Source organism: Diorhabda sublineata, chromosome X, assembly GCF_026230105.1.
Source record: "Diorhabda sublineata isolate icDioSubl1.1 chromosome X, icDioSubl1.1, whole genome shotgun sequence".
Taxonomy (NCBI): Eukaryota; Metazoa; Arthropoda; class Insecta; order Coleoptera; family Chrysomelidae; genus Diorhabda; species Diorhabda sublineata.
Genome location: NC_079485.1, coordinates 31,478,722 through 31,504,565, shown reverse-complemented (window position 1 = coordinate 31,504,565; position 25,844 = coordinate 31,478,722). Strand labels below are relative to the sequence as shown.

General features: G+C 32.0%; 1 protein-coding gene across 1 annotated transcript in view; it reads left to right on the top strand.

Annotated features, from left to right (window-relative positions):
* LOC130451698 (cytotoxic granule associated RNA binding protein TIA1-like) overlaps positions 1 to 25,844 on the top strand; it is a 168,262-nt gene that overhangs the window by 23,319 nt on the left and 119,099 nt on the right. Inside the window, exon 2 of the mRNA XM_056790885.1 lies at positions 17,731 to 17,818. Within this exon, the coding sequence (XP_056646863.1) occupies positions 17,731 to 17,818 (88 nt within the window). The remainder of the gene's footprint in view (positions 1 to 17,730; positions 17,819 to 25,844) is intronic.

The following is a 25,844-nucleotide window of genomic DNA, read 5'->3' as shown; positions in this document are numbered from 1 at the left end:
GCGACCAAAGACTATAATCAGATGTATAAGGAAACAAAGTTCGACAGCATTAAGTTCCGTAGAAATAACGGAAATGATGTATGTATGAAATGAAAATACCCCTGAAGGTAGAATAAGCTTGGTGGGGTGAGGGAGCTGCTGCTTGCTTGACTGATTTTTTTTGTATCGAATCAAACAACGATGGTTCTGTAACAAATCTAATTGAATATAAACCTGTATTCAGCAATATTTGCTGCTCAAAAAGGAATCCAAACTCAACAGATTATTCCTAGGACTGAATCGTCACTGAAAATACACCAATTGGAAAAAATACGATTCGAAATTGGACAAAATTCTCTTCCGAAGTGATAGGCTTGAATACCAAGGAAAATAAATTACTAATCACTCCAATAAATCGACCGCGGTTTGTCGATTGGTTAAAAGTGATGTAAAAGAGCAAGAGCTTATGAAAATTACGGGTCACTATAATGCCAACTTAATAAAATCCTACTTAAACAGTGACGAAAAACACCATAATCAAATTATGAACAGCATGCGTATTGAAAATATATCTTCATCAGAAACTAACACGTCTGGGTTTTCACTTAACTTTCCTAATTGTTCTTTTGTTTATAGTACCTTTAGATAAATTAATTTTTCTTTGTACTTTTTCTATAATTATCAAAAAATTTCCTATTCTAATAACCCTTGAGCATTGGCCAATGCTCAAAAATTTTATTACAAATTTCTACAGCTTTTTGCTTATACTAAACACACTGTTAACACAATTACTACAACAACATACACAATTATACTGTTTGACTAAGGTTTCGATAACCAAGTTATCGTCTTCAGAGTCTGCATTCTTGTATAGTCCTTATTAAGATTAATTTTTTCTAGAATCCAGTTGTTTATCTATATTAATACTCTTTGTCATCTGTCATTCTGTTGAAACATCTGGAACCCTAGGCGATAATCATAGTGAACACACTGTTTACACTACCACTACACCAACACTCACTATTACACTGTCTAATGCGCGTTTCGATAACCAAGCTATCGTCTTCAGAAACTGTCCTTGGGTTATTGCTATTGATAATTGAACTTGCTGATTCACCCTGATATTCTAAAAATTACTATATATTATTATATCTTATGTATATTGAAATTTCATTTTATTTGTATTTGTATCTAGTTATTTTTATGTTTTTTCTTTAGTTTTCACACGGTTTTGTCTACTAATTGTAATAATTTTTTGACAATAAAGCATTTTCCTCTCTCTATTACTATGACGCATTTATGAATTACTTATAGTACGTTAAAAGTATTTGATTGTTTTTTCTCAATTAAAAAATTTCTAGTTGACCTAAATCTAAAAACAACTATTCTGAATATTCCAATTTGACCGGTTAAATATTTTTCGACATTCCAATGATCAGTAACCAGATAATAAAGATATAAATTTAGCTCGAGTATCCCCATTTTTGGCATAATCATGTCATTCTAGTAAAGCCCCAGAAGGTACGTCTGAAACAATACAAGTGAATTTCGCAGCATTCCGTCGTATCCCTATATATTTATTGTCCTTCACTAGGAGATTTAAATTGATTGCTTGACGCATTGGCGAGCGCTCGATATAAAATATTTCAGAATAGACGTTAAACAATGATATATTGTCAGCAGATTTTTACAATCCAAATATATTATTTCTTCAATATGTGCATTTGTATCTAGCGGAAATCTTTTTATTACATTTGAACTACAATTACGAATAAATCTGTTCAATTCAAAGTACAAAAATTGGATAGCAATGCATGATAACTGTAGAAGCATCAAGAATTTCTTGATATGAAATGTCAGGTAGTAAAATATTTAGTTGAAAGTGAAAAAATGTCTAAATATTTGATTGAAAATCGCAAAAATTTCAAATTTTTAACTACATAAGCAAACGATTCTCATGGTTTTAAGTTGTGACGTCATAGGTTTAATGAAAACATTATTAATATCAAAATAACTACATTAAAAGATCGTATATCGATAGAATCTGGAGAACCTCAAGGTAGCGTTCTAGGCCCATTTCTGTATCTAATATTTACAGTAGACGTTCCAAGCACAAACGATACCTTCATAACAAACTTTGCAGACGACACGGTAATCATGTCAACAGATGTAGATCCAACTGTAATTACAGAAAAAGTACAAAATCACCTAAATTTGTTACAAAACTAGATCAAAGCGAATAAGATTTGCAACAAGAAAATCCGTTTGTCCGAAAATGTTTATCAATGATATTCCCATTACGATAAAACCAGTGGCATTTGAATGGAAAATTTACATAGAAAACTCATATGAAAAACAAGAGAAAACAGTTAGATTCGAAACTAAAAAATATGCACTGGCTACTGAACAAAAGGTTTCAACTAAGACTAGAAAGATATAAAATTCGATTCTATGACCACAACAAAAAGAAGATTGAAGAGAATATGGCCAGATCTCCCACAATAAATACTATCAGAGCACCGTCAATAAATGATTCATTTTAGTGACTTATTATGATTTATAGATAATTTACTTATAACTAATGTTTGTTATTGATATTAAATTTTGTAATATTGGGTATAGCTTGAGAGTGTATTTTACGCCCTGGAACATATATATGGATCCACCTGTTTATAAAAAAATCTTGTTCCATTGAAGTAATGCCATGCAATTAAGTTACACAAAGAGAAACCCGGACTTATCTTGAGGACTAATGTAATTCATTCAATTTTCTCAGAGACGAACATTCAGATGAAAATCTGACATCCATTTTCTCATTTTTTTCATCCTTATTAGAGATAATGCACTATCTTTTGTGCTTTGAAGTATCTCTTCACAATGCCAACTAAATTTTAATTCGAGCTTTGGATAATTGTAAATTCCTAGAAAACTCCCATCTATCTTGCACTACATTCAAATAATTTATTGATATTAAATAATAACAATTTTTTTTTGTTATATTTTCTACCATAGCTCAATCCTTATGCCTATCTATATCACATACATCATGAGCCTAGGATAAGATAAAATTAGATAGTTATTGACAGGACACACTGTATAAAAAAATATTTCATTACTTATTACTGAAAAATTTTTCATGTAAACAAACAAGTGCCATGAACTCCAAGTTGAAAGATTGGTAAGCGAAATGAAACTATCCCAGTTTTGAAAAGAGAAAAGTTTTGAGGAAATTTATTTGAGGTTTTCATTACTTGTTAAAAGCAAGACATTGAAAGATTGCAGAACTTCGGATCTAGATTGGACGACAAATCAAATGAAAACATTTAAGATTCACAAACGAAGTACTAGACATTGAAGTTTTGATAGAGTTCGTTGAAGTTTAACATACTTATGGCTCTCTAGTTCGAAATTGAATGTTTTGTCCACGAAACATGCTTCTATTTGTAATGTTGCCTACACGTACATTTCAACCATATACAAGAATGGAAATCAAACAACTCGTTTAGTAGGATATTAAGAATTAAAAATAAGTTTAGGCTTAAGGAAGTTACAGGTTACCAACGAAGCTCGGCGTATACGAAACTAAATAATGCATGGAAAAATTATGGGAGCTTTCCAGTATACCTTGCTGCCCAATAAACTTTTTTCGTAATATTTATGAAGAAGGACTTTATGGGTAATTGATTTATCAACACGGTTTGATTTTGAATTGACGCATGAATTGAGAAAAATTAATGACATCTAATTAATTGACTCAACAAGATGCCTTAATAATGGATACAAGCTATACGTTTGATGGTGGTGAAAGCGTATTATAATTATGTTATTAATTGCCAATAGATCACATTTCCTTTTGTATATTAGATGGACCTAATTAGTATATTGCGTTATAATTATTTCATATTATCGGCTCCATATACCTGAGAGAGTGTGTGTGGTGTGTGAACCAACACAACCGGAATCTTTCACTATAATAAAGAAATTAGAGAAATCTACATCCTGATTTAATTTTTTTATTAAATAATAAATTACGTATGGAGAGTGGAACATAGTAAAAATGTTTTTTTTTCTAATATAATGGTTCTAGAAAATAATATAGATAAAGACTAAATTTTCAACTGGTAGTTGATAATTCCACCCCCTTAAAGTAAAACAAGAATATTGAAAAATATCGGTGGGCAATTTCACTAAAATGTGAGGAAAAAATCAATTTAACTTGATATGGCTGAAGAGGGTAGTCCTATAAAATATCAAATGATCTGTTACAATCGTAATTTCATGATAACATTTTTCTTCTTTCTTCTTCTTTCAAACTGCCACCTCTTCTCATACTTTCATCTCCCCCATTTGTGTAATCTTGGTAATTTTGTCAGCATTAATTCTACATATATACCTTAACCACCTGAGTATTTGGTCTGTGACTACTTGTCTAATATTAAGCTCGTTATATTTCTTTCAGCTCAGATTGTGTTGTTTTCTCCCTGATTCACTGTTCATTTCCATATCCGCCAGAATTTTCCAAATTACTTTCCTCTCCCAGCACTCTTCTGGGTTAGTACTCCGGCCATACCGTACAGTTTATCGTCTCATATAATCTTATCTATGCTGCTTTGGAGATCTCTTTAACTTCCATAATATTATTCAAGGACCCCATTGTTCTAAATTCCCTGATTATCTAGCTCTCTTGTCTTATAATCTGTATTCGTGATTAGCACTCCTGGATAGTCAAAGGACTCAACTTTTTCATGATACTTTTAGTTTCACGTCCTAGAAGACCTGTTTTTCCCTGATTCTTCCTTAGTCTTTTCGCCATCCACATTGAGACTTTGTAGGACTGCTCCATTGTTACCGACACTAAAATATGGGTAGGTACGACCTGCAAAGACAATCATAGCAGTAGTCGACCAAATTAAGTGGCGACCTCAGAGAAGGAAATCCACAAGACGGTATTGGATGATCATCGATTGGAAGTGCGCGAGCTAGCAGACAAAGTAGGCATTTCGAAAAATGCAGTACATTGCATTTCAACTGAAAATTTGGACATGATAAAGCTGTGAGCAAGATGGGTGGCCGAATATTTGCGCCCTTTCATAACCATGGATAATATGGAGGCAAAGACGCGCGTAAGATAATTTTTATTGACTATGTTGGAAAAGGAAAAACTATCAACGGCGAGTATTATGTGAACCTATTGCAACGTTTAAGCGGAGAAATCAAGCAAAAACAGTCGCATTTGGCTAAGAAGAAATTGTTGTTTCATCAAGACTATGCACCAACTCAAACAAGCATCCTATTCGATAGAATGAAGAGGTGATGTGATGTCGGCAGTTAATGGCTGTTTTGATGAGGTTATCAAACTTATTAAACATCGCTGAGGGAAGTATTTGGAGCTAAAAGGAGATTACGTTGAAAAATGATTATATTTTTTTTCTAAAATTTTTGTATTTTCTTTTGTGGAACCATCCTTGTTTACTTGCGCTTTCATTATCATTACTTCTAATGTGAAGTTAAAAAGTTAAGAGGCCCCTTCTTAAGCCCTGATATCCTTCCTTCAGACAATCTCAGTTCCAAAGCCTCGTACAACTTTGTCATCTCTATTATATCGTAACCATGTTTATAATCTATGAGCAGGTGATGTAGTTCTAGATTTTGATCTTAATAATTGTTCTTTATTGTTTTTAACGTGGAAATCTGGTCTGTCGATATTCACCGATTTCTTAGTAATGTATTGATCCCAGTTTATTATTATTCTGGACAAAACTCTGAAGGTAACCTTTTGATGAGCTGAAGAAGGTATTTTTATTTTTATTTGTTTGTGAAATTTAGTAATTCATATATATTTTGGATGTATTTGAATATCTAACTAATACGCTCCTGGTATATATATTTTTGTTTCCTCTTCTCTGCGGTTTCATCGTGGTACAAAAACAGCAATCAATTAGGGTGAAGTTGTTCTTTATTAATCTCATTAACCTTTGGACATATTTTGAACTTAATTATGCGTCAGACTGGAAATATCAGGTAACTAGATTTTGCATTATTTATTTATATATAACTTGAGAAAGACATTTTTCTGGAAACTGTACAACCAAACCTTGTATCTTGACATTTATTATTCATGACGGCAGTGGAAATGCTCTAATGAAACAAAACTAATACTAGTTCAACAAAGTGGATATCTTACAAACAAGAAAAAGTATAGTTCAAGGATAGTTAAAAAAGTATCTGTATTATAATTATCAAGTAAATATCGATCACGATAATCATCTTTATAATCTGCCATGCAAATTTAAACTTGATATAGACGTTATTCCTATAATTAGTAGTGATATTATAAGCTATAAACTTTAGTTCTGCCACCTACCAATCGTGGCGCTAGTGTGATATAAATATGTCATTCCTGTCAATGTAAATTGTCAAGATAAATAAATATATGTTCCAATTTCCCAACCGCTTTTCTCATGTGTGTTCTGAATTGGAAGAATTTTGTAAACTTCAATGCTCAACATCAAATTATCGTTTGTGTGAAAGTCATTTTCTGGAAAGTGATTTCCAGAAATTTCAATACAAGAAAAAACATTTGAAGTATTAAGCTATTCCTACCACTCATCTGCCTGCATTCTCTACTTCCATTTATGAAGATCACAGTAATGGCAAAGTTCACGACTGTATAGTAAACCAAGAACATTCATATGCTGTAAAAACAGATATAGTAGAGACTGATTTGATCGTCGAGGACCATCAAGTTGACAAACCAAGTGTTCATCATGTCCATCTGGCAATTTACCTATAGAAGAGCCATTGGAGTTTTCAATTGAATTTTGAGACTCCATTGCTATAGAGAAAATCAATAGTTTTGACAAACAAAAATCGAGTTTTTTAAATATAGCTTGAGCTTGCAGAAGACAGTTATGCGAGGAACAATCAATATTCCATAAATACGCACGGCACTCATACACCAACATCTAACACACTGTCAGTCCACATGGACTCATCATCTCCACGGTTTACCAACGAAAACATCGAATCTTAAACATAAATGCATTTCTATTGGCCGAAGCTCTCAGAAATTGAAATATTTGAGTTATAAAAGAAAGTTTATATAATGTAATTGAAGAATTCATTCAATTAACAGCTGAGAAATATTCATAGACAAGGTACAGCAAAATGATGCACTATACAGGATAAAGCTTTTGCTTTTACTATGTACAAAAGAAGTCTCTACAACCTTTTATATGAACTGTGAGATTTTTTATATCTCTGATATCAATATTGCTCATTTTTGACATATGTTGATGGACAGATCGACATCTTGATATATATATCAGAAATCAGAACTGGTTTGAAATGAATAACATAGAATACAGTAGATATTATGTGTTGTAAATTTAAATAAACTGCGAAAATAGATTAGTTTTGTCACATATCATCGAGGGCACTGGCATCGAAAATCCGCCATGTTGTTTCCACTGAATAAGTTTCCAGTTATTCCTATAAAATTTGTTGTCGCAGAAAGAATTTTGGTTATTTTTCTCTCCCAGGTTATTATTATTACGATATTGATGAATTTTAGACATATTCATACTGTATTCGAAGATATAAACCTTGATTTCTGTTCATAAACCTTTGAATAAAATTGAAAACACTCTCATGATAGAACATAAGCACCAATAATTGAACTGTGTAACACAAAGTGTTCAATTTTCTACGTCTACAATGAAATTATCGAATACTTCGATCAGTTTCGAATTTATTCACCATTTTTGTAACTGCGGAGCATTTTGACAGCTATTGTCAGATATTTTTTGTCAGAACATCCCATTTCACGTGAAATTACTTTTATTTTTAAGACGTACGTTTCTTTAGAATGTACCTTCTCATCGCCTTTTGTGTTTTTTGTCTACATTATTTATCCCGATGAAGTGAGATATACTTTTTATTATAGTAGATGCAAGACAATATTAATATCTTTCCCAAGAGAAATTACTGTTAGCAGAAGTATAACACGCGTGGGTATTTTTAAGAAGGAATAATGGGAAAAAAACTTTCATAAAATTAATCTTTGAAATTCAAAAGATGCTATCTTTTATTGATTCAAGAATCAATTAAATTGGTAGATGCTCTAAGAGTACATAATATATAAAATCATTTATCTCGCAATTTGGAAGCTAATAAATAATTTTCAAGAAACATTTGATGAAAAAGTTAATATCAAGCATACGTAGTTTTTAATTCTTCATTCAGGTGGAAGTACGTATCTAAGATTTGAAAAGTAGCTAAAGTAATTATGATTTCTAAACCGCGAAAATCACCGAATGAATTCATTTTGGCTACAGAGAAACTCATTCTACAATAGATCAAGTTCACCGAATAACGAATATAATCGAAATCCTGGATGTAACGCAGGCATTTGACAGAGTGTGGCATGACGGACTTAAGTATAAATTAAGAAAATGTTCGCCTTGACAATACTCTCAAATACTAGAGTAATATGTCACACACAGGGCGGTTAGAATACCTACTTCACACTAGTGATATCCCTGACCTAGAGATTGACATCATAGCCACTTTTACGGATGACACTGCAATTTTGGCAGTATATAATAACCATAATGAAGCGGCAAGAAACCTGCAAGCCTCTGTTCACAAAATGAACAAATGGATACAGTGTGGGGAACAGTGTTGAATAAAACTGAACGAAGCAAAATCTGCCCATGTGAACTTCACAAATATAAGGAATCAACACATTCCCATTAGCTTAAATAATACCCAAATACCACATTCCAACAAAGCAAAATATCTGGGTATTACTTTGGATGCCAAGCTACGCTGGAGGGGTCACGTCAAGAAGAAAAGGGAAGAACTTGATGCTCTTGTACAAACAAGTAGTTAAGAAGAACAACTTAGACATAAAAAACAATTCGAGAATAAACTGCTGAAGAACATAGTCATCGTCCTTTCATACTACAGAAACAGTGACCTCCACAGGGGCTTGGACGTAGAAAATGTTAGTGAAACCATCAAAAGATTCGCCGGAAGTCACGAACAATGAGTTGTACACCACACCAAGGTTGAGGCAATCCAGCTCCTGGACAATGTGAACTTGACAAGAGAAGACTTAAGAGGATCAAACCTTTCGAGCTAGTTAATGTATAGTGACAGTGAAAAAGCATATTTCGATTAGTGTAAATCATTGTTAGAGCCTAATGATTGCTAAAGGGACCTTAGTTAAGTTTGCTAGTAGTAGATTAAGTTAGAATTAAGCTATCTATTTTGATCAGATCGTAATTGTACTAAAATATCCCCTCAAGGGATAATTTTATGAATAAAAAACAAAAAAGCATAAGTAGTTAATAATTATTAAGAGACTAAAATTTTCTTTCACATATCGTCACTGAGTTTCAATAAATTCGAGAAAAATGCTTTATGTATTAATTAATGGTCATTTCTTACGTTAAAAGCACAATTAGAATAAAATAACAATATTTTAAGGTTATAAATTCATTCACTTTTTGCATGTTTCTTATCTTACTCAATCTCAATGATTTTTTTTTGTTTTGTTTAAAAATTACACAATTACTTTCAGTTGGTAGAATTTTATATAAATTAAACATAATAGACTGTCAAAATGTACAAAATAATTCATTGTTTCCTCATGAACAAAATTTATGTACAACATAACCTCACACTTATTTGCCTCTTGGTTCGAAATCGTTCAATCGTCTTGTTAAATATTTTCTTTCTTTTGTTTTTTCTTTGGTACTGTCCATCAATGTCCATGTCAATCCTTTATCAAACCTAATAACCAATTTTTACTATTCTTGCAACAAACTCATCAAATCTAATAGTTTGCACTGTACCATGAGAAGAAATACTGGGCAAGCAACTCGATTTTATGTTTCCCTTGTATCTAATCTGTATCTTCGACTATCTATACGCCATGATTTCCGATGAAGCGATTTTATCAATTTTAAATTGAGAAATCCTGTATACTATGGGCAATATTGTTATAGACTAGTAATTTGTTACAACTATGTTGTGATACGCCTTTGTTGGTTGAACAAGGCAATTTGTCCGCATTTAAATTCTAGCAATATGTGCGTAAAACCAATACCTGGTGTTAAAAGGATGAAATGCGTGAAAATGCATAAATTTCACTTTGACACGTTACTTATGTGAACAAAATATATTTGAATTTTAAACACCAGGATTTCAAAACCTGACTGGATAATTTAAAGGGTATTTGGCTGGCATATAACTAAAATAAATGATTCAGTACAATTTTTTATTTATAGTAAATATGAAAATACGTAATGTGAAATAGTTAACACCGCTATTTCTATTTTATTCTTTGTTTGCAACTTATTTTTGATACTGCACATTGATATACCTGTTTATTAACTATAATTTGACCTACCCAAGTTAATTTCGTAACTAATAGACATTTATACAAAGTGAGCAACATATTAAATGCAAATTAATTCGTTTGAAGAAAATAAGTTCTATATTTTTCTAATTTTTGATCTACAGGTCTCTACTATTATCACGAAATATAAAGATTCATCTGAAACGTTTAAATGGGATGTTTCCTCCAATATACAGGGCACTTCATCATTATATTCTAGAATGAATTTAATCCATTGTTCGAATGTTTTTTCTTCAAAATGGCCAAAAAGTTTACTCATGTTAGAATACTTTAAAAAGGATTAACAGGTTTTTCCTCCGCCAGAAGAAACTATCTATTAGGATACTTTCTTTTTCCCTTTTAGGGATTCGTCCCTATTTGTTTCCTCACTAGATAAAGTTGGCAATCATTTGCGTTGGATAAAATATCTAAGCTGATTTTATTGCTAACATCCATCTAATAGGAGTTATATCTACGGGGTTTAGATTAAATAAAAAGACTGGTGATATAAAATGATTCAATTTGATGTTATTGTTTATTACCACCTTGTAAATATACCCCTCTTCTGTCACTACGTCGCTCCTTGCGAATCTTCGATTGTTCGAAACAGTGCAGAAAGTCAGTTCCTTCAGGAGTTTTCTTTCGCAGCTTCAACAGACCTAAATCACGTTCCATTTAATGCAGATTTGATCCCAGGTAAGAGGTAAAAGTAACACGGTGCAAAATCTGGTGAATAAAGTGAGTGCTCTAACAAATATTTTTACGAGCTTCTTGTTGTTCAAATGTTGAGGGTTTTAGACATCAGTTTTGCACCCCCTTCTCGCTTTTTCTTGTAAAATTTGTCGCACACACATTTTGTAAATTCAGTTTACCGACTGTTTCGTGAATCATCTTCAACATCTTCTCGGCCATCTTGAAGAGGCTTAAACTATTTAAAACACGTGGACGTGACAAACATTCATTGCCATACACTTTTTTATGAGTTTATGAGTTCCACAACAATCCGTTACTACAAAACAAGACAAGAAAACAAAACAAAACAAAGACGACATTGGTTTGTCGCATACTTTTTCTGTAAGGGAACACCCGTTATAATAATATGATAACTTTATATGATTCGTATTTCCAACAAACTTATTTTAAACAAAGTTGACTGCTCTATTAACTGGCATTTATTTACATTGGATGAATATTTATTGAGAAATATAAGCATTACAACTAAATTCAAATATAAACTCTAATAACTAATAACTTGAGGCAGTATTCTATTTATCTTTGCTGTATAAACTTCCATAATTTCGTTTATGCATATACGAGGTCTGACTATTAAATAACGATACCGCACGCCTAGAGGGCGCCCTAGACGGGTTGGATAAAAAACGATAAATGCGTTGAGTATCTAGATATCTTGTCTATGGACGTCCCAAAACACTTTTTCGTAACTATTATAGTATTTGTGCAGTAGAGGTTTGAAATGAACGTGTTTTTCTCTCATGATGTGAGACGAAAAGCAGGAGCAACGTATCAGTCTCAAATTTCTCGTTAAATTGAAAAAAAATCCGACTGAGTGCTATAAATTGTTGCAAAAGGCCTATGGGAACAATTCGCTTTAGTGAAGGCCGACAGATCACTGAAGATGACCAGCGCCCAGGTCGCCCTGTGACTGTTTCAACTCAGGAAACAGTGACCAAAATGCAGATCGTCGAATGAGCATCTGGATGATTGCCGAGGCTGTAAATGTCAATAAAAAACGGTTAGAAAAATTTTACACGAAGAAATACACATGACACGGGCCTATGCGAAGCTGGTGCCAAAAATCTGACCCCTGAACAAAAGTTCTTGCGTTAACGGGTCTGCTCAGATTTCCTTGAGAAGTAAGAAAAAGATCTTCTTTGGAAGGAATCCGATTTGAGTCGGTGGAAGCGGTAACGCAAAAAACGACAGAGCTCCTGAAGGTCATCACTAAAGAAGACTTCCAGCACTGCTTCGATCAATGGAAAAGACGTATGGAAAAGTGTGTGGTGAGGGGAAAGGCTAGAAAAAGGTCTGCCTTAAAAGGGAACCCGATTTGAGTCGATGGAAGCGGTAAAGCAAAAAACGACAGAGCTCCTGAAAATCCTCACCGAAGAAGACTTCCAGCACTGCCTCGATCAATGGAAAAGACGTATAAAAAGGTTTTTGGCGAGGTGAGGGGAGTATATTGAAGGGGAGCATTCGAATGTAGAATAATTTTCATAATAAAATAAATGACACGACTGTAAATTATATTCATTTTTCTACTTAGAAGGTATAATTTATCGATTTTGAATTTTTAGTAATGTGATTGTATCACGTCAATAATGAAATAATCACATATACCAGATATTTGGTCAACTTATACTTTACTGTTTATAACCCCGTAGCTACAAACATTACTATAATTACACGTCTAGGTATCAACAGATGATAGTCGATTTTTTCTCGTAGAACATCGTTCCAAGTAGCAAGATTAACTACACTTGAGTCTTTGGAGGGTGATACAAATTGAATAACCTCTTCCACCTCATATCCCACACGTGTTTTATGAAATTTAAATCTTGTTGCCTGCAAAATATCAACTCCAAATGACTCTATAGATCTATTTTTTTGATAAAAACTCTCATCCAATTAAGTCAGTAAAGTGGTGTGTGGGACATCACAAAAGAAGTTCTTGCTGTCGTACTGCCTTGAATAAACACAAACAGTGATACCAACTATAAGCAATAACCCCTTAAGCTATTAATAACTAAGACACACCTTGAAAGAATTGCAATTCGTCGCTTTTTACCTCCTATTGCTCTACGTAGGAATCATAATTAAATAGCGATGTTAGAATATTGATATTTTGACAAATGAACATCGATGTTAGAAACATAGAAGTTTATGAACGAAATCTCGATGATTTTTTAGTAGAAACGATACATTACTTCATTTATTTCTAAAAAATAATCATACAGAAAACAACCGTGTATTTATTTTTTCAAGGCAAAATTTAAAACTAATGATTTTGACAACCTGATGCCCAGTAAGCGGTTCCTCTGCTGGGTGATAGTAGCTCCAGCTTCAGAGAATGCACACTCACTGGGTACCCAAGTTGCGAGGATGGGAAAATAGGTCATAACTAAAGTATGAGGCATTTTATAGTACGTCAATATGTCATGGTAAATCCATATGAAACTGTCATTATTATCGCCTTTTTTTTTTTTTTCGAATCGTCATTCGACTCATTTGCGCTCGTTTCAATTTGGGAGAGCGAAGCAACTGCTTCGATTTGCGCGCACATCTTCTGGTCATTACAAAACGAGCGAGACACTACCTAGAAAAATCTACGCTTATGACTAAGGGAGATATATGTTTGTGTAACTAACATCGTTTATAAATAATCTTTTCTGAAAAACGATGTTACATCGATGTTTTAGATTTCTATATCTATGTTAAAACAAACATCGATGTATTGTTAAATAACACACACCTCTAAAATACTAGAAATCTTGATTAATTAACTGTTCAAAGGCGACAAATTCCTTTCATGCCCCGTAGCAATCCGTTCGAATGTCATTACTAAACCTTAACCTTTCCCAAACTTTTTTAATCATTTGTACCCTCTTGTTCATTTACTCTTTATTTCAATGTATCTATTATGATTTATGATGTTGAGATTTCTTCTGTTGTAGATATATTTTTGTTTTTTTGTCCTTGTAGATTGAGTTTTGTCGTGAACTAGGATTTATTGGATATTTCTGGGATACTTTGCGTGTTCCTAAAGCTTTAGGAACACTTCTAATGTCACTGAATATAAATGAAATGACACTTATTTTCACATCTATATATATATATATATATATATATATATATAATTAAACCAAATTTTAGCTTTCTTCGTTTGAAACTCAATCAAGTTCTAGTGAAGTTATAGCACGTGTCAATATTTATTCAACCATCACTCAATAAGTCGCGTGACTAAACAAGAAACAACGCTTCTCTAACTTCTCGATGCCGTGTGAAAATATTTGTTTTTGCCTCAAAATAGGCTGCAGTTTCAGTAATTGCTTCTTTATTTGAGATGAATTTGGACTATCTGGACTATACGGTGGATAGGGAAGCAATTCAAAGTGTAATTCGTTTAATTAAACTATCTTTACCATTGACTTGTGAATCGGTAAAACAGTAATTTTTTACTCGATATAAGAGGCCGTTTTTCCTTGATAATTGCATTCAAATGATCCACCAACTTTATGCAGTATTAGCTACTGATTGTTTCTGAAGCCATAACCTTTCCAGCTGACCGATCTACCTTCGGACGCTTTGGACTTAGTTCATCGGCTGCAGTCTACTCAGATGACGACCGTTTTGATTCCGGATTAAAGTAGTAGATCCATGCTTGATTGTCACATATCGACGAAAAAAATCTAATTTAATACGTACAAACATGGCCAAAGTTTGCTCTGAATCATCAACAAGTTGTTGTTTTTGATAGACTGTGCGTAAACGCAGCACTCACTTTGGAAAAAGCTTTCTCGTGGGCGAATATTCATGCAACATTGTAAACACACTGCCCTCTGATATTTTCGCGGCTTCACGATTAGATAAAACCAATTTGTGGATTTTTTTGAGGTTTTCTCGAGTAATCACCTCAATTGGACAATCAGAACGTTCAACATCATCGGTGTCTGTACGACCATGTTTAAATTAACCAAACCAATAACAAATGCTTCTTTTCGATGTAGCAGAAACCGGATAACACCTTTGAAGCCATTGCTGAGCTTGTACAATATTCTTTTCATTAAGAATCAATTATCAATTAACACACGAAATTGTTTTGAAAATAACAAAAGTAGCTTCACGTAAATGGCTGATACTTTTATCTGACTAATGGAAATGTCATAAAATTTTACACATATTTGGTAATTTATAAACTTTATATGAATTTAACAACTAACAAATTGTATCAAGTGTTTTTATATATCACAGAGCATCTACTAACCTAAGTTTTCGTAATAAGGTAAATTATTGAACCGATCCTGTAACTATCGCAGTGGCGTTACTAAAAAAGAAGAATTGCTAGAAATTGCTATATTTTAAATGAAAGAAACCAACTCATGCAATATAACAACTTTTTCAACAGTTTTTTATGAGATACTCTTTTATTTCACCCAAGTTTATGGGTCTTTTTAGATCTTTATTAGCAGCCGCGTTGTTTCTTGTTGAAACAACATATTTGCGGTCTCTAATATAGAGAGCCGTAAATTGTCCATAAAATATACCGACTTGTCTAATTCATCGATATGGGAATGAACTTTAACTTTTTATATCGGAACCATTCTAGCAATAAAAACATACAGATGTTATACAGTGTGATTCATTTAGCCTAGAAACATAGAGATAGAATCAAGTCAAATATGTCAAATAGTAAAATTTCTATAAGACAAAGTTTCGAATATTTATTCCAATTATTATCGGGGGATACTACGATATTTGCTTATGAAAAAATATCTACGCCACTGAGTCCAAAATACTTATATTTCCAGTTTAAATGATCACACTGTATACGAGGATATGGTGACTATTTGTTATCTTGTAGATAGTTGAACAGATCAGAAACACAGTGTTACGGTAGGGTATGGTAGTGCGCTGCTTAACAGGGAAAGAAACACTCAGCAACTAATTGATTTCAAAGCCCTCTCTGCACTACTACCAGCTACTACAGAGTCATCTCTTGTTCTGCATGCACTCTATGACTGCAAAAATACCACACATATACGAGGGCCGTATTTTTCTTCAATCTCCGATTGCTCCGTGCAGACCCTACGCGCTGTAGCGACTGCGAAGCTCTCTCACTATACACTCCACCATTGTTGACATTCAGGAGTCAGTCGGCGTTGTGCTACGTAAAGTGTGAATTGCGAAGTGTGATTTGTTTTTTACAGACTGAATCGTGTGTATATGGAAAACTTCATGAGTGATGGCGTTGTCCGTGAATGGTGTCGAAAGTGTAAAGATGGCCGTTATGACCTGTCAACGAATTGACAGATTGGTTAAAGAAAACCGCAGATTCACTATTACTGCTTTGTCCACGGAATTTCCAGAAGTTTTAAAGTCTGTTTTGTACTCTACTTGAATTCATGAGCGGCAATTTTCTTTGAAGGGGGTATTGAAAAGCTTGTCCACAGATATGACAAATGTTTCAATCTCTTCGATGATTATGTCTAAAAGTAACTTTAAGTGTACTAATCTTTTGGTAGTAAAATTATTGTTTTATACGAACTTGTCTTTTTTGAATAATTTTTATAGAATGTTATATCACCTCGTATTGTGATTGAGGTAAATTTATTTTAATAATTATGACAATCAATTTGTATATCCTAGGTAAAACGTAGAAAGTGTTCTCTATGAAAAAATACTTTATCAAAATATACTAGAAATCAAAAAACATCGATGAGAAAAACATAAATATTTTCTCGAATTATATTTTCAAATGAACTCTAAACTCTATACATGTTGCCATTTGTAGATCTCTAAATTTTACAGTACAAATCGTATCAATTGAGAGTTTTCTCATAAAACAATTCAAGCTTCACTGTTCACCGAAAAAATAGTATTAGCAACCACTTTTTTTTTCAGGGTAATAAACTGAATATTCATCTATATTTACAAAATAAAAACATTTTAAATAAACGATGAAAGGCTACAATAAATGAAATAAAGCAAATGAAAATTATAGCGCTCATATTTAATAATAGTTTTCCAAATCGAAACTGTCATTTTGTATTGAAGATTCTCTTCGGAGGGACGTAAAAGTAGCCAATCAAAAACCGTAACTAGTGATAAAAAATTCAATTAAAATATTAAAATTTCTATCCGCAGTGGAAACAATAACATTTAGTTATTTCCTCGTAAAAGAAAAAAGCTTTATAAAAATATTAGTCTCATAGGTTTTGGATCTGTATGTATGGCAGAGTGAACAGAAACATAAAGGAATTTCAAAAAGTAAGAGGAAAATCTAATACCGCAAAGATTATGGTTCGGACTTAAGGTTAATAAGAAATTATTTTGTTTATACGCTAGGGTGATGCTGAAGCTGGGGAGAATTTCATCCAAGAAAGGTTTATGAAATGAGGAGATGATGGGAATTTACTTAGGTATGAAAATGAAAGTCAAATTGGAACGGAATGGTTTTACTTAACGAATTACTCAAACATTTAGAGACGATTATATTTTGTATAGGACTTCAAAATTGTTTGAAGTTCGAATTATCAACGTTGTTATAATAACAGGGAAATATTATAAACATAAGTAACGTTTAACTGATGAGGTATATTTCTTTTCAGAACATCATCATATCTTCGTAGGGGACTTAAGTCCTGAAATAGAAACACAAACACTGCGAGACGCTTTTGCAGCTTTCGGAGAAATTTCGTAAGTTTTGATTTTCATTATATACTTATTAAAAAATAAAATATGGATACAAAGAATGAACGATAAAAAAGCACATTTTTGTATATATGAATTAATTAAGTAAAAAAAAAACTGATGAATAAAAGTTTTTGCATAAAATTCTTCATAAGTCGATTAGAAGTATACCTATAAGGTGCACCGTTACTCAAAAATAGCCTATATACATATGTTTTCAAATAGTATAACCTGTATGTTTTGTGTTCTTCACGAACTATTTAATTACAATTACAACTGTTATAATTCCAGCTTTATTTATCCTACAATTATTGAAAAAAAGTAATTTTTTGTTATAAATGTTATTTTGGAGTAGCGGTGCAACTTCTATACTTCTAATCGATTTATACAAATGTTCTAATTGGTGCTTCCGCAAGTGCAAAAAGGATAGTATTGGATAGACCTAAATTGTACTTTTGGAAAAAAGTTTCGAGCAAATATAAAATGATTGGTGGTACTATAATAGTTTACGAAGATTGCTAAAATTACCATAAGATTGCGTACCCACCAGGTTGTTAGTTAGGTTGTAGTTGTGGTGTTATGTAAAGAGTTGTCAATCCGTTCTTTGCCAGGATCAGCTTGATCATTGCCGTTCATTCCTCTGTGGCCAAGTACTCTTATTGAAGTAACTTTGTTGTTTGCTCCTAGTGAGTTCCAAGATTCCCTCGCCCCAAGGGTCAGACATTATCTCACCTTTAAGTAGAAGGTTCAGCAAAGCAAAACGGTGGACTGGTAGAAGCCATTTGAGTTTGAGAGTTAGAAGTGTTTTGCAAATTTACAATGTTCAATGTGAAAAAAGAACTGAATCATTACAAGTTTTGGAACAGATTTTTGAAATGTTTTAGCTGTGTGAATTCACTTGACACGTGTTGCCATGTTGACCTAGTTATTAGGTAAGAATTTGAAAAAATTTTCATTATACCATAAAATTCTTCAGTCCAGCTGACTGAAGTAAATCCTCACCATTCAAAGAATTACTACGAAGTACCTTTTCTTTTCTGAAGACTACTGAAGCGCAATAAGTCCATCACTTACTAATACTAAAAAATCTACTGAAAAATTTTTACCCTCCATCTTTCTGAATCGATCTAGAAGAGCTTGAATTGATATGGACACCTGGTCTAAAACTGTATTCCTGTTTCTAAATATTCTTGATGTTTTGAAAATTATCAAAAAAAATTGATTTTAAAACAGAAAATACTTAAAATCAAGAAGATTTAGAAACATAAACACATCAAAAGGTCTAAGAAATCAAATAAATTGAAGAAACTGTGTTCTTTGGGTATTAGGAATGGAACAGAAAAAGTGAAACGATGAGGTTTTCCTATGTGTTATCAAACAGAGCAGCAGAATGAAAACATTGAAACATCGTATTGGTTCATACTAGAACAGCGAATTCGGTAGCTCTCCGCTCTGATTTCAGTAAATACTCCGGCAGTGATTTAGCGGATAGATATGTCTCCCATACTGGCAGGAATCACTTTTTCTGATATGTTGACAAATAGCTTCAATAGCTTTCCATAGCTCTTCTTGATTACTGGGACTGATTTTTTTTGTAATTCTTTTTTACCAACCACCCTCATAAATTCTAAAAGAAATTTATATCTATTTGTCGGCCACAGTAAAGTGTAAATATTGTTTTGTCGGAACCATTGTTGAAATATGCGGGTGGTTTAGGCCGGACAATTATCATGTTGGTGAAAAAAATCGTTTCCTTCCTAAGTTTGATTTATCGATCGCAACATAATGTTGTCTGGAATATAGAGGTTAACTTCAGAGTTGAACCTTGCACCAATTCTCCAGCAAACGCCATGCCCATTGATACCCATCCAAGTCTAAACATTTACTGAACAATTGCCGGACGTCAAATCTTGAATTTGGCAGTCCGTAAACGCAAATACGTCCTTCATCGCACAATTTGAATGTTTTTTCATTTGTTCGTTACCAAAAGTCCAGATCAAGATACTCAACTACAACAACTACATTGTTAGCACATTTTTCAAACCGAAGGTTCAATTCGTTAAATGCCTTAGAATGGGATACTGGGAAGCTTCAATTCTAAGAGATATTCTCTCAAAAATTAATCAATACAACATCTTGTACGTCATTTGCAGCTTTTCATCCTCCAGACCCAACCTTTCGGCGCAAGGTCCCGTCTTGATCCCATCCCTTCTTCAATCTGACCTAGATTAGTTGGCAGTCTTCTGATAGACCAGCCATCCTCCAATTTGGCAATAATAGCAGCTTTATGAATTTCCGTTAACTGAGGAGGCATTAAGTTCAACCGGACTCAAACTAATAATTGAATTAACTGTTACTGACAATGACATAGATAAGACCAAAATGTAAGTGAAGCTTTTTTAGTGAAGAAGTGTACATTTGTTGTGGTTGTAGTTAGGGTTGGTTTTTCTTTCGTGGTATCAATTTTTTTTTCATTTCATGAAGTGTTGCTCGTATTGCTTAAAAAATAACAGGTGTAAAATCTGGATAGCATGAAGGTCAACTCTACCTATAGACAGTGATACGCGTTCAGCAATCAACTAAACAATAATTGGTGAAGATTATAGACCATTTTTCAAGCCCTGCTTGAATCTGATGGATTTGATCGGTACAAGTTTAGAAATATGTAGGAAATCATAAACAACCTATAAAAACTTCATGGCATAATAACGCTTGTAATGAATTAAATTTATGAAAAACTACTTCTTTATGTAGTGATAGTTGTATACCAGTGTCTCAGTTAATGTTTCAAAATGCCTGTCAAAGTTTGTGTTCATAGTTATTTGATTGTTTTTTCCAGATGGAAATTATAAACAGATCTGAGTATAACGTAACCTCTCCATTCTCAGATCACGTATGTGATTCCCGAGATTATATGTCTGCAATACCATATTAATTTGATAATTTATATCAATAAAGGAATCCAAAATTGAGAGCATAATTAAAAATTTCTTCACTACAGAGGTAACCAGAGGCGATCTAGTGCTACTAATTTAATCATTACACATTATAAAACTTTATGTACCTTACGTAAATTAATTTGAACGAAAGCATTTCTTCTCTTATATTCAACTGTAATGTCTTTGTTATTCAATTCTTTTTTGGGGTAACTTTAACAGACTACTGAATAAAAAAATAGTGGAAAGTAATCAAACTTTGTGTTAAACAGAAGGCAATTGTTAGTTTAACCGAGGTTAGAGGTTGCAATGTCTTGTATAAATATTTATAAAAGCCTCTATAATTATTCGTAGGTATAATTATACTTTTGCAGATCGAAAGAATAACACATTGTTGAGTGGTGGAAACGGTTTTTACAGAATAAGCAAATATTGTTTGTTAAATTAAGATCCTCTCAGTGAATTGAAAATGAAAAGATCAATCTATTTATTGGAGAAACTTCGTAAAAATAACAAAAATAATCATTCGAACCGACGCGACATCTAATATTTAGGGCATATTCTTTAAGATTGTATCACGTTTTTAATATATTAATATCATTTACAATTATATTCAATACAAAACTAAGATAAAATTACTAAAAGTTGCAAAGACGTAATAGTCCAGTCCAATTGACTAGAAAAAGATGATTTCCTTTTCAATACGCCAATACAGAGCTAATGAGGACTTTTAGCAGAATAGGAAACTTGCATGGTTTGAAAAAAAAATAGTTTTGGATAGTTTATAAACAATTTTTATCATCAATATTTAAGGAGAAAACAATTATAGGAAATACAAAGATTTTATCGGTAGTTTAAACATTTCATTAAGGCCGCCATATTCCATGATGTCATAGGTATAAAATAAACACTTAACATATGATATAAAGTAAATACGACAGTTATTTTCTCGGTTATTCTAAAATGAGTGTTATTATTAAACTTTGATTAATCTGGAAAATGGTATATAGATCGTGTTTTGTGCCAGGATATGAAAATAGCACGGATAAAACACCTGATGAAGTTGTTTTATGGTGCTAAGAATATACAACAAAAATTGATTTGTTAATTTGTATGATTGATTTATTAATTATTATGTTGCCAGGACTATTTCAATGTAAGTAAGATTAACACTTGACTTATTTTAATATTTAATAGTAATTAAATTCAATTTTTAACGTAATTATGTAATAATATAAAAACTTATGAAAAGTTTATTCACTTATATACAGAAAAATGTTTTATTTATACGTAACTAATAAACTGTATTATAACAGCACACGCTCCGTTTCCGGCAACGATAACCTCGTTATTATCAAGCACACAACTGCTGAATGTTTTTATTGAATTTATAACGTCACAAATGAAAACCAATGATAATCTTTTTCTTATGTAGTTAAAAATTAGAAATTTTTACGATTTCCAATGAAATATTTAGACATTATTTCTTCTCTTTTAACTTAATATTTTACTTTTTGACATTATTTTATATCAAGAACTTATCAAATAAACAAAAAAATAAATACTTATAAAAAAATGCAAGTACCTTATTGTTCATATCATTGTTTAAAGGGTGGAAATGTGATTTTCCTTATTTTGCGAGGAAATTTCGTCAATTTACATCGGGAATTGAAAAAAAAATTGGTAAAATCAAGTTTTATCATTTTTCGCAATAAGAAATGATTTATTTGACATTTGTGATGACTTAATTATTCCTTGCAATAATACATTCTACAACTAAAGATAGTTTTTCTTTACAATGAATTATTGTAGGGAAAATCGATATGTGGTAGAGCTTATTCTCTTCATGAAGAGCTGTACTTAAATTGCTCTAAAAGAAGTATTTTGCTTTTATTAGCTGAAAACTATGGAAATTTTTCGAAAAAAAACTTTTAATTTACTGTTATTTTGATAAATTTCGTTTCTGTAGAGTGCAAGTCAAAACTTTACTGAACCCTCCCGAGAAAGTCTTAACCCCCTAAGGAAATGATGGGAAATAAAATGCAATTTCATCGACTCAAATTGTCTACTTTTACCGTATATATTTAAACGATAAGAAAATAATAATAAATAATAAATTTTCAAAAATCTTCTAATGATATATAATAAATAATTTTAATTATTGGATATAACAAAATATAGAAAAATACCAATAATATCAGTTAAATATAATATTTTTTATGATTAACTAAAGTAAAAAAATATATAGTTTAGTTTATGAGAAAACTTTTTTCATTCTGTACCATTTTGAAGTTACTTATTCAGATTTAAAGCTCTAAACTGATAAGAGCAATACTTCCCGTAGAGCAAATAAGGTAAAACTCGTAAAGAAGAGTATGAGCTTCACCCCGTGTCAATATACCCCTCATACCTTCAATAATTAATTTTTAATAAGTTATGGCAAATTTGAAATACATCATTTTATTTATCATGAAAAGATTCATCGCAATTTGCTTTTTCAATAATTATCTATGGTAAATAATTTTTTTCTGTAATAAATCTAAAAGCTTAGCTGGTATTATTAATATGAGACATAAATAATTGAAAAAACTCAATGAATAAATACCGTACGATTATGTAGGTTTTCTTAATACCTGCATACAACTTTTCTCTTTTATCGCAAAATAAGAAAAACCTCCATTTTCCACAATAGTTCTGTGTCGGCGTACTGAAGAAGAAAAGACCTGTGCCATCCACATATAAATTTGATTGGACTATAAGCAAATGCAGTACAAATTCAAAGAACTATTTCTGTAAGTACACAATTAAGAAGTTAAAAAATAAGAGTTATTATTGAACAAATAGTTAATAATTATGAGAAAAAATTCGTTGAAACACCACCATAAGTCAGTATATTAGCAAATACCATGACTTATTACCTTGTAAATCAAGAAAACAATTTTAAATTTATTATAATGGTTCTAAAAAGAGGTACTTCGATGAAAAAGTTATTAATTCTACAGAAAATGCTCTATTGTTGAACTCAAATGTAAGGTAATTAGTAGGTGCGAGCATGACGTCGGAATGAATTTTAGTTTTTCATAAAACACCGTGTGTCGTTATGGCGCAAATTTCAGCACTATGGAAAAATAATGGCCTCATTAAGTTCACTACTTATATACAGGTTGGATTAAATACTTACGTGTAAGGTGTTATTACGAAACGTATTGAGTTTGTTGATGCACAAAAATAGTATATTATTCACGAGTGTATAATGGAGGTTATTATTCAAGAAGTTAAGTTTACTGACACGAGCGCTAGATATTTGCATCAAACACCGAATAAATGATAATAGATTATACGCGAGTAGAATACTATACGTTATCCACGACTAATAAATATTATTGTTAATTTAAACATAGTACATAGTTATCGAAACTTATCTTTATCATATAATATCTTCATAATAATTTCCGGCAATAAATTTGATTAGGCAACTTCGGCAGCTTCTCTAATGTCTGGTGGTGTTCAAGAAAGGTCACTTTCATTTTTTATTACCACTTTTAGTTGGTTTTTAAACAAAATTTTACATGAAATATTGAAACAGTTCAGCCCAATTTATTTTATTTCAATTTATGAATTGTTTCACAAACCATGGTACGTTAAGAAACAGATATACGTCAAACACATTCTTGACGCTGACAGCTGACAGTGTTAATGTTCTATGCCAAAATGGAGGTCCCGGTTTCGAATCTGGTCTAGGAAATTTTATTTTTCTAATGTTTTGTTCGTGTACAGAACTCAATTGAAAATATTTATTAGTGTTTTACATGATAAATTTATGAAAACATTATAATTTAAATCAAAAAAGCATCTGACAGCGGCGATTAATGAATTCATTAATCACGGCAGTGATTATTTGATATTACTAATGTCGAACAACCAGATGTGTAATGGATACATTATACAACAGTCGTGGATAAACAATATAATTGATCTCATCACTGGTTTCTGATAGATTCATACTTTTCTAGCAAGAAAATTTAATTTTTTGAAATATAATGCCAGTCTAGTTGCAAATAATCAAAATATCTCTTGAAATACATTACCGGCCTAAAATACACTTTAAAAAAATAATAAACATGTAAGTACCGGCCGATTCGTTTATTATTCTTCGACTGTGAATTATTTCTTTGTTGTTGATGATTGCAGTTTAGTCCCAACTAGCAAAAACGTAGTGTGTTTTATACTTTTTTCACTAAGACATCTTTTTGGAAAGTTCGTTAAATAGGTAAACGATTGAAGCTCATGCATCATCACAACTGTTCATATTCATCATAGTCATAGTAACTGTACCATTGCAGCCGAATTAAAAATACCTGGATGTGCCATGGATTACAACGTGAAAATATATGCATCCACCAGAAGCTTTTGTGGAAGAAAACGCTCAGGGTGGCCTCGAAAAACCACAACCACTGGTTGTATCGATCAGTAAACGTAATCGATGGTTTGGAAAAAAGATGACTGGGGATCTGGTAAAAATTGTAGGAGGTTTCAAGAAAGAAGGCTCCAAAAAATATTAAAAGAAAACGTTGCACCTGATAGACAGAAAATTTATGTTCGAATATCCAAAGCATTCCTCCAAGATCTGCAAATATTATTTGAAAATAATGATTTGACCATCACAGTCACCCGACCTCAACCTTAACGAGTTGTTGTGGGACAAATTAGAAATTAGTCAGAAATCAATATCCTACTTCCATATCATATTTTTGTAAACCATGATAAACAAATAGAACTGAAAATACAACGATTATTTGTCAAAATTGTACACCGAAGTAATAAAAGCAAAAAGGGATTACAACGATGATTGATAAACTTGAATTTGTAATAAGTACAAACAAATTTTATCATTACTATATCCTCATTTATATATGTGCTTTGAAATATAAATATCAAAATCGATCGTATTGTTTTTATTTGTTGTATATAACGCAAATTTTTGATCGGTAGTGTATATCACTTATATATTGAAATTAATCCCTTGATGATATTGTAAACGGGTTATACGGATATTAAATATTTCATGTGATGCTCATGTATCTCAATGTTTTCGT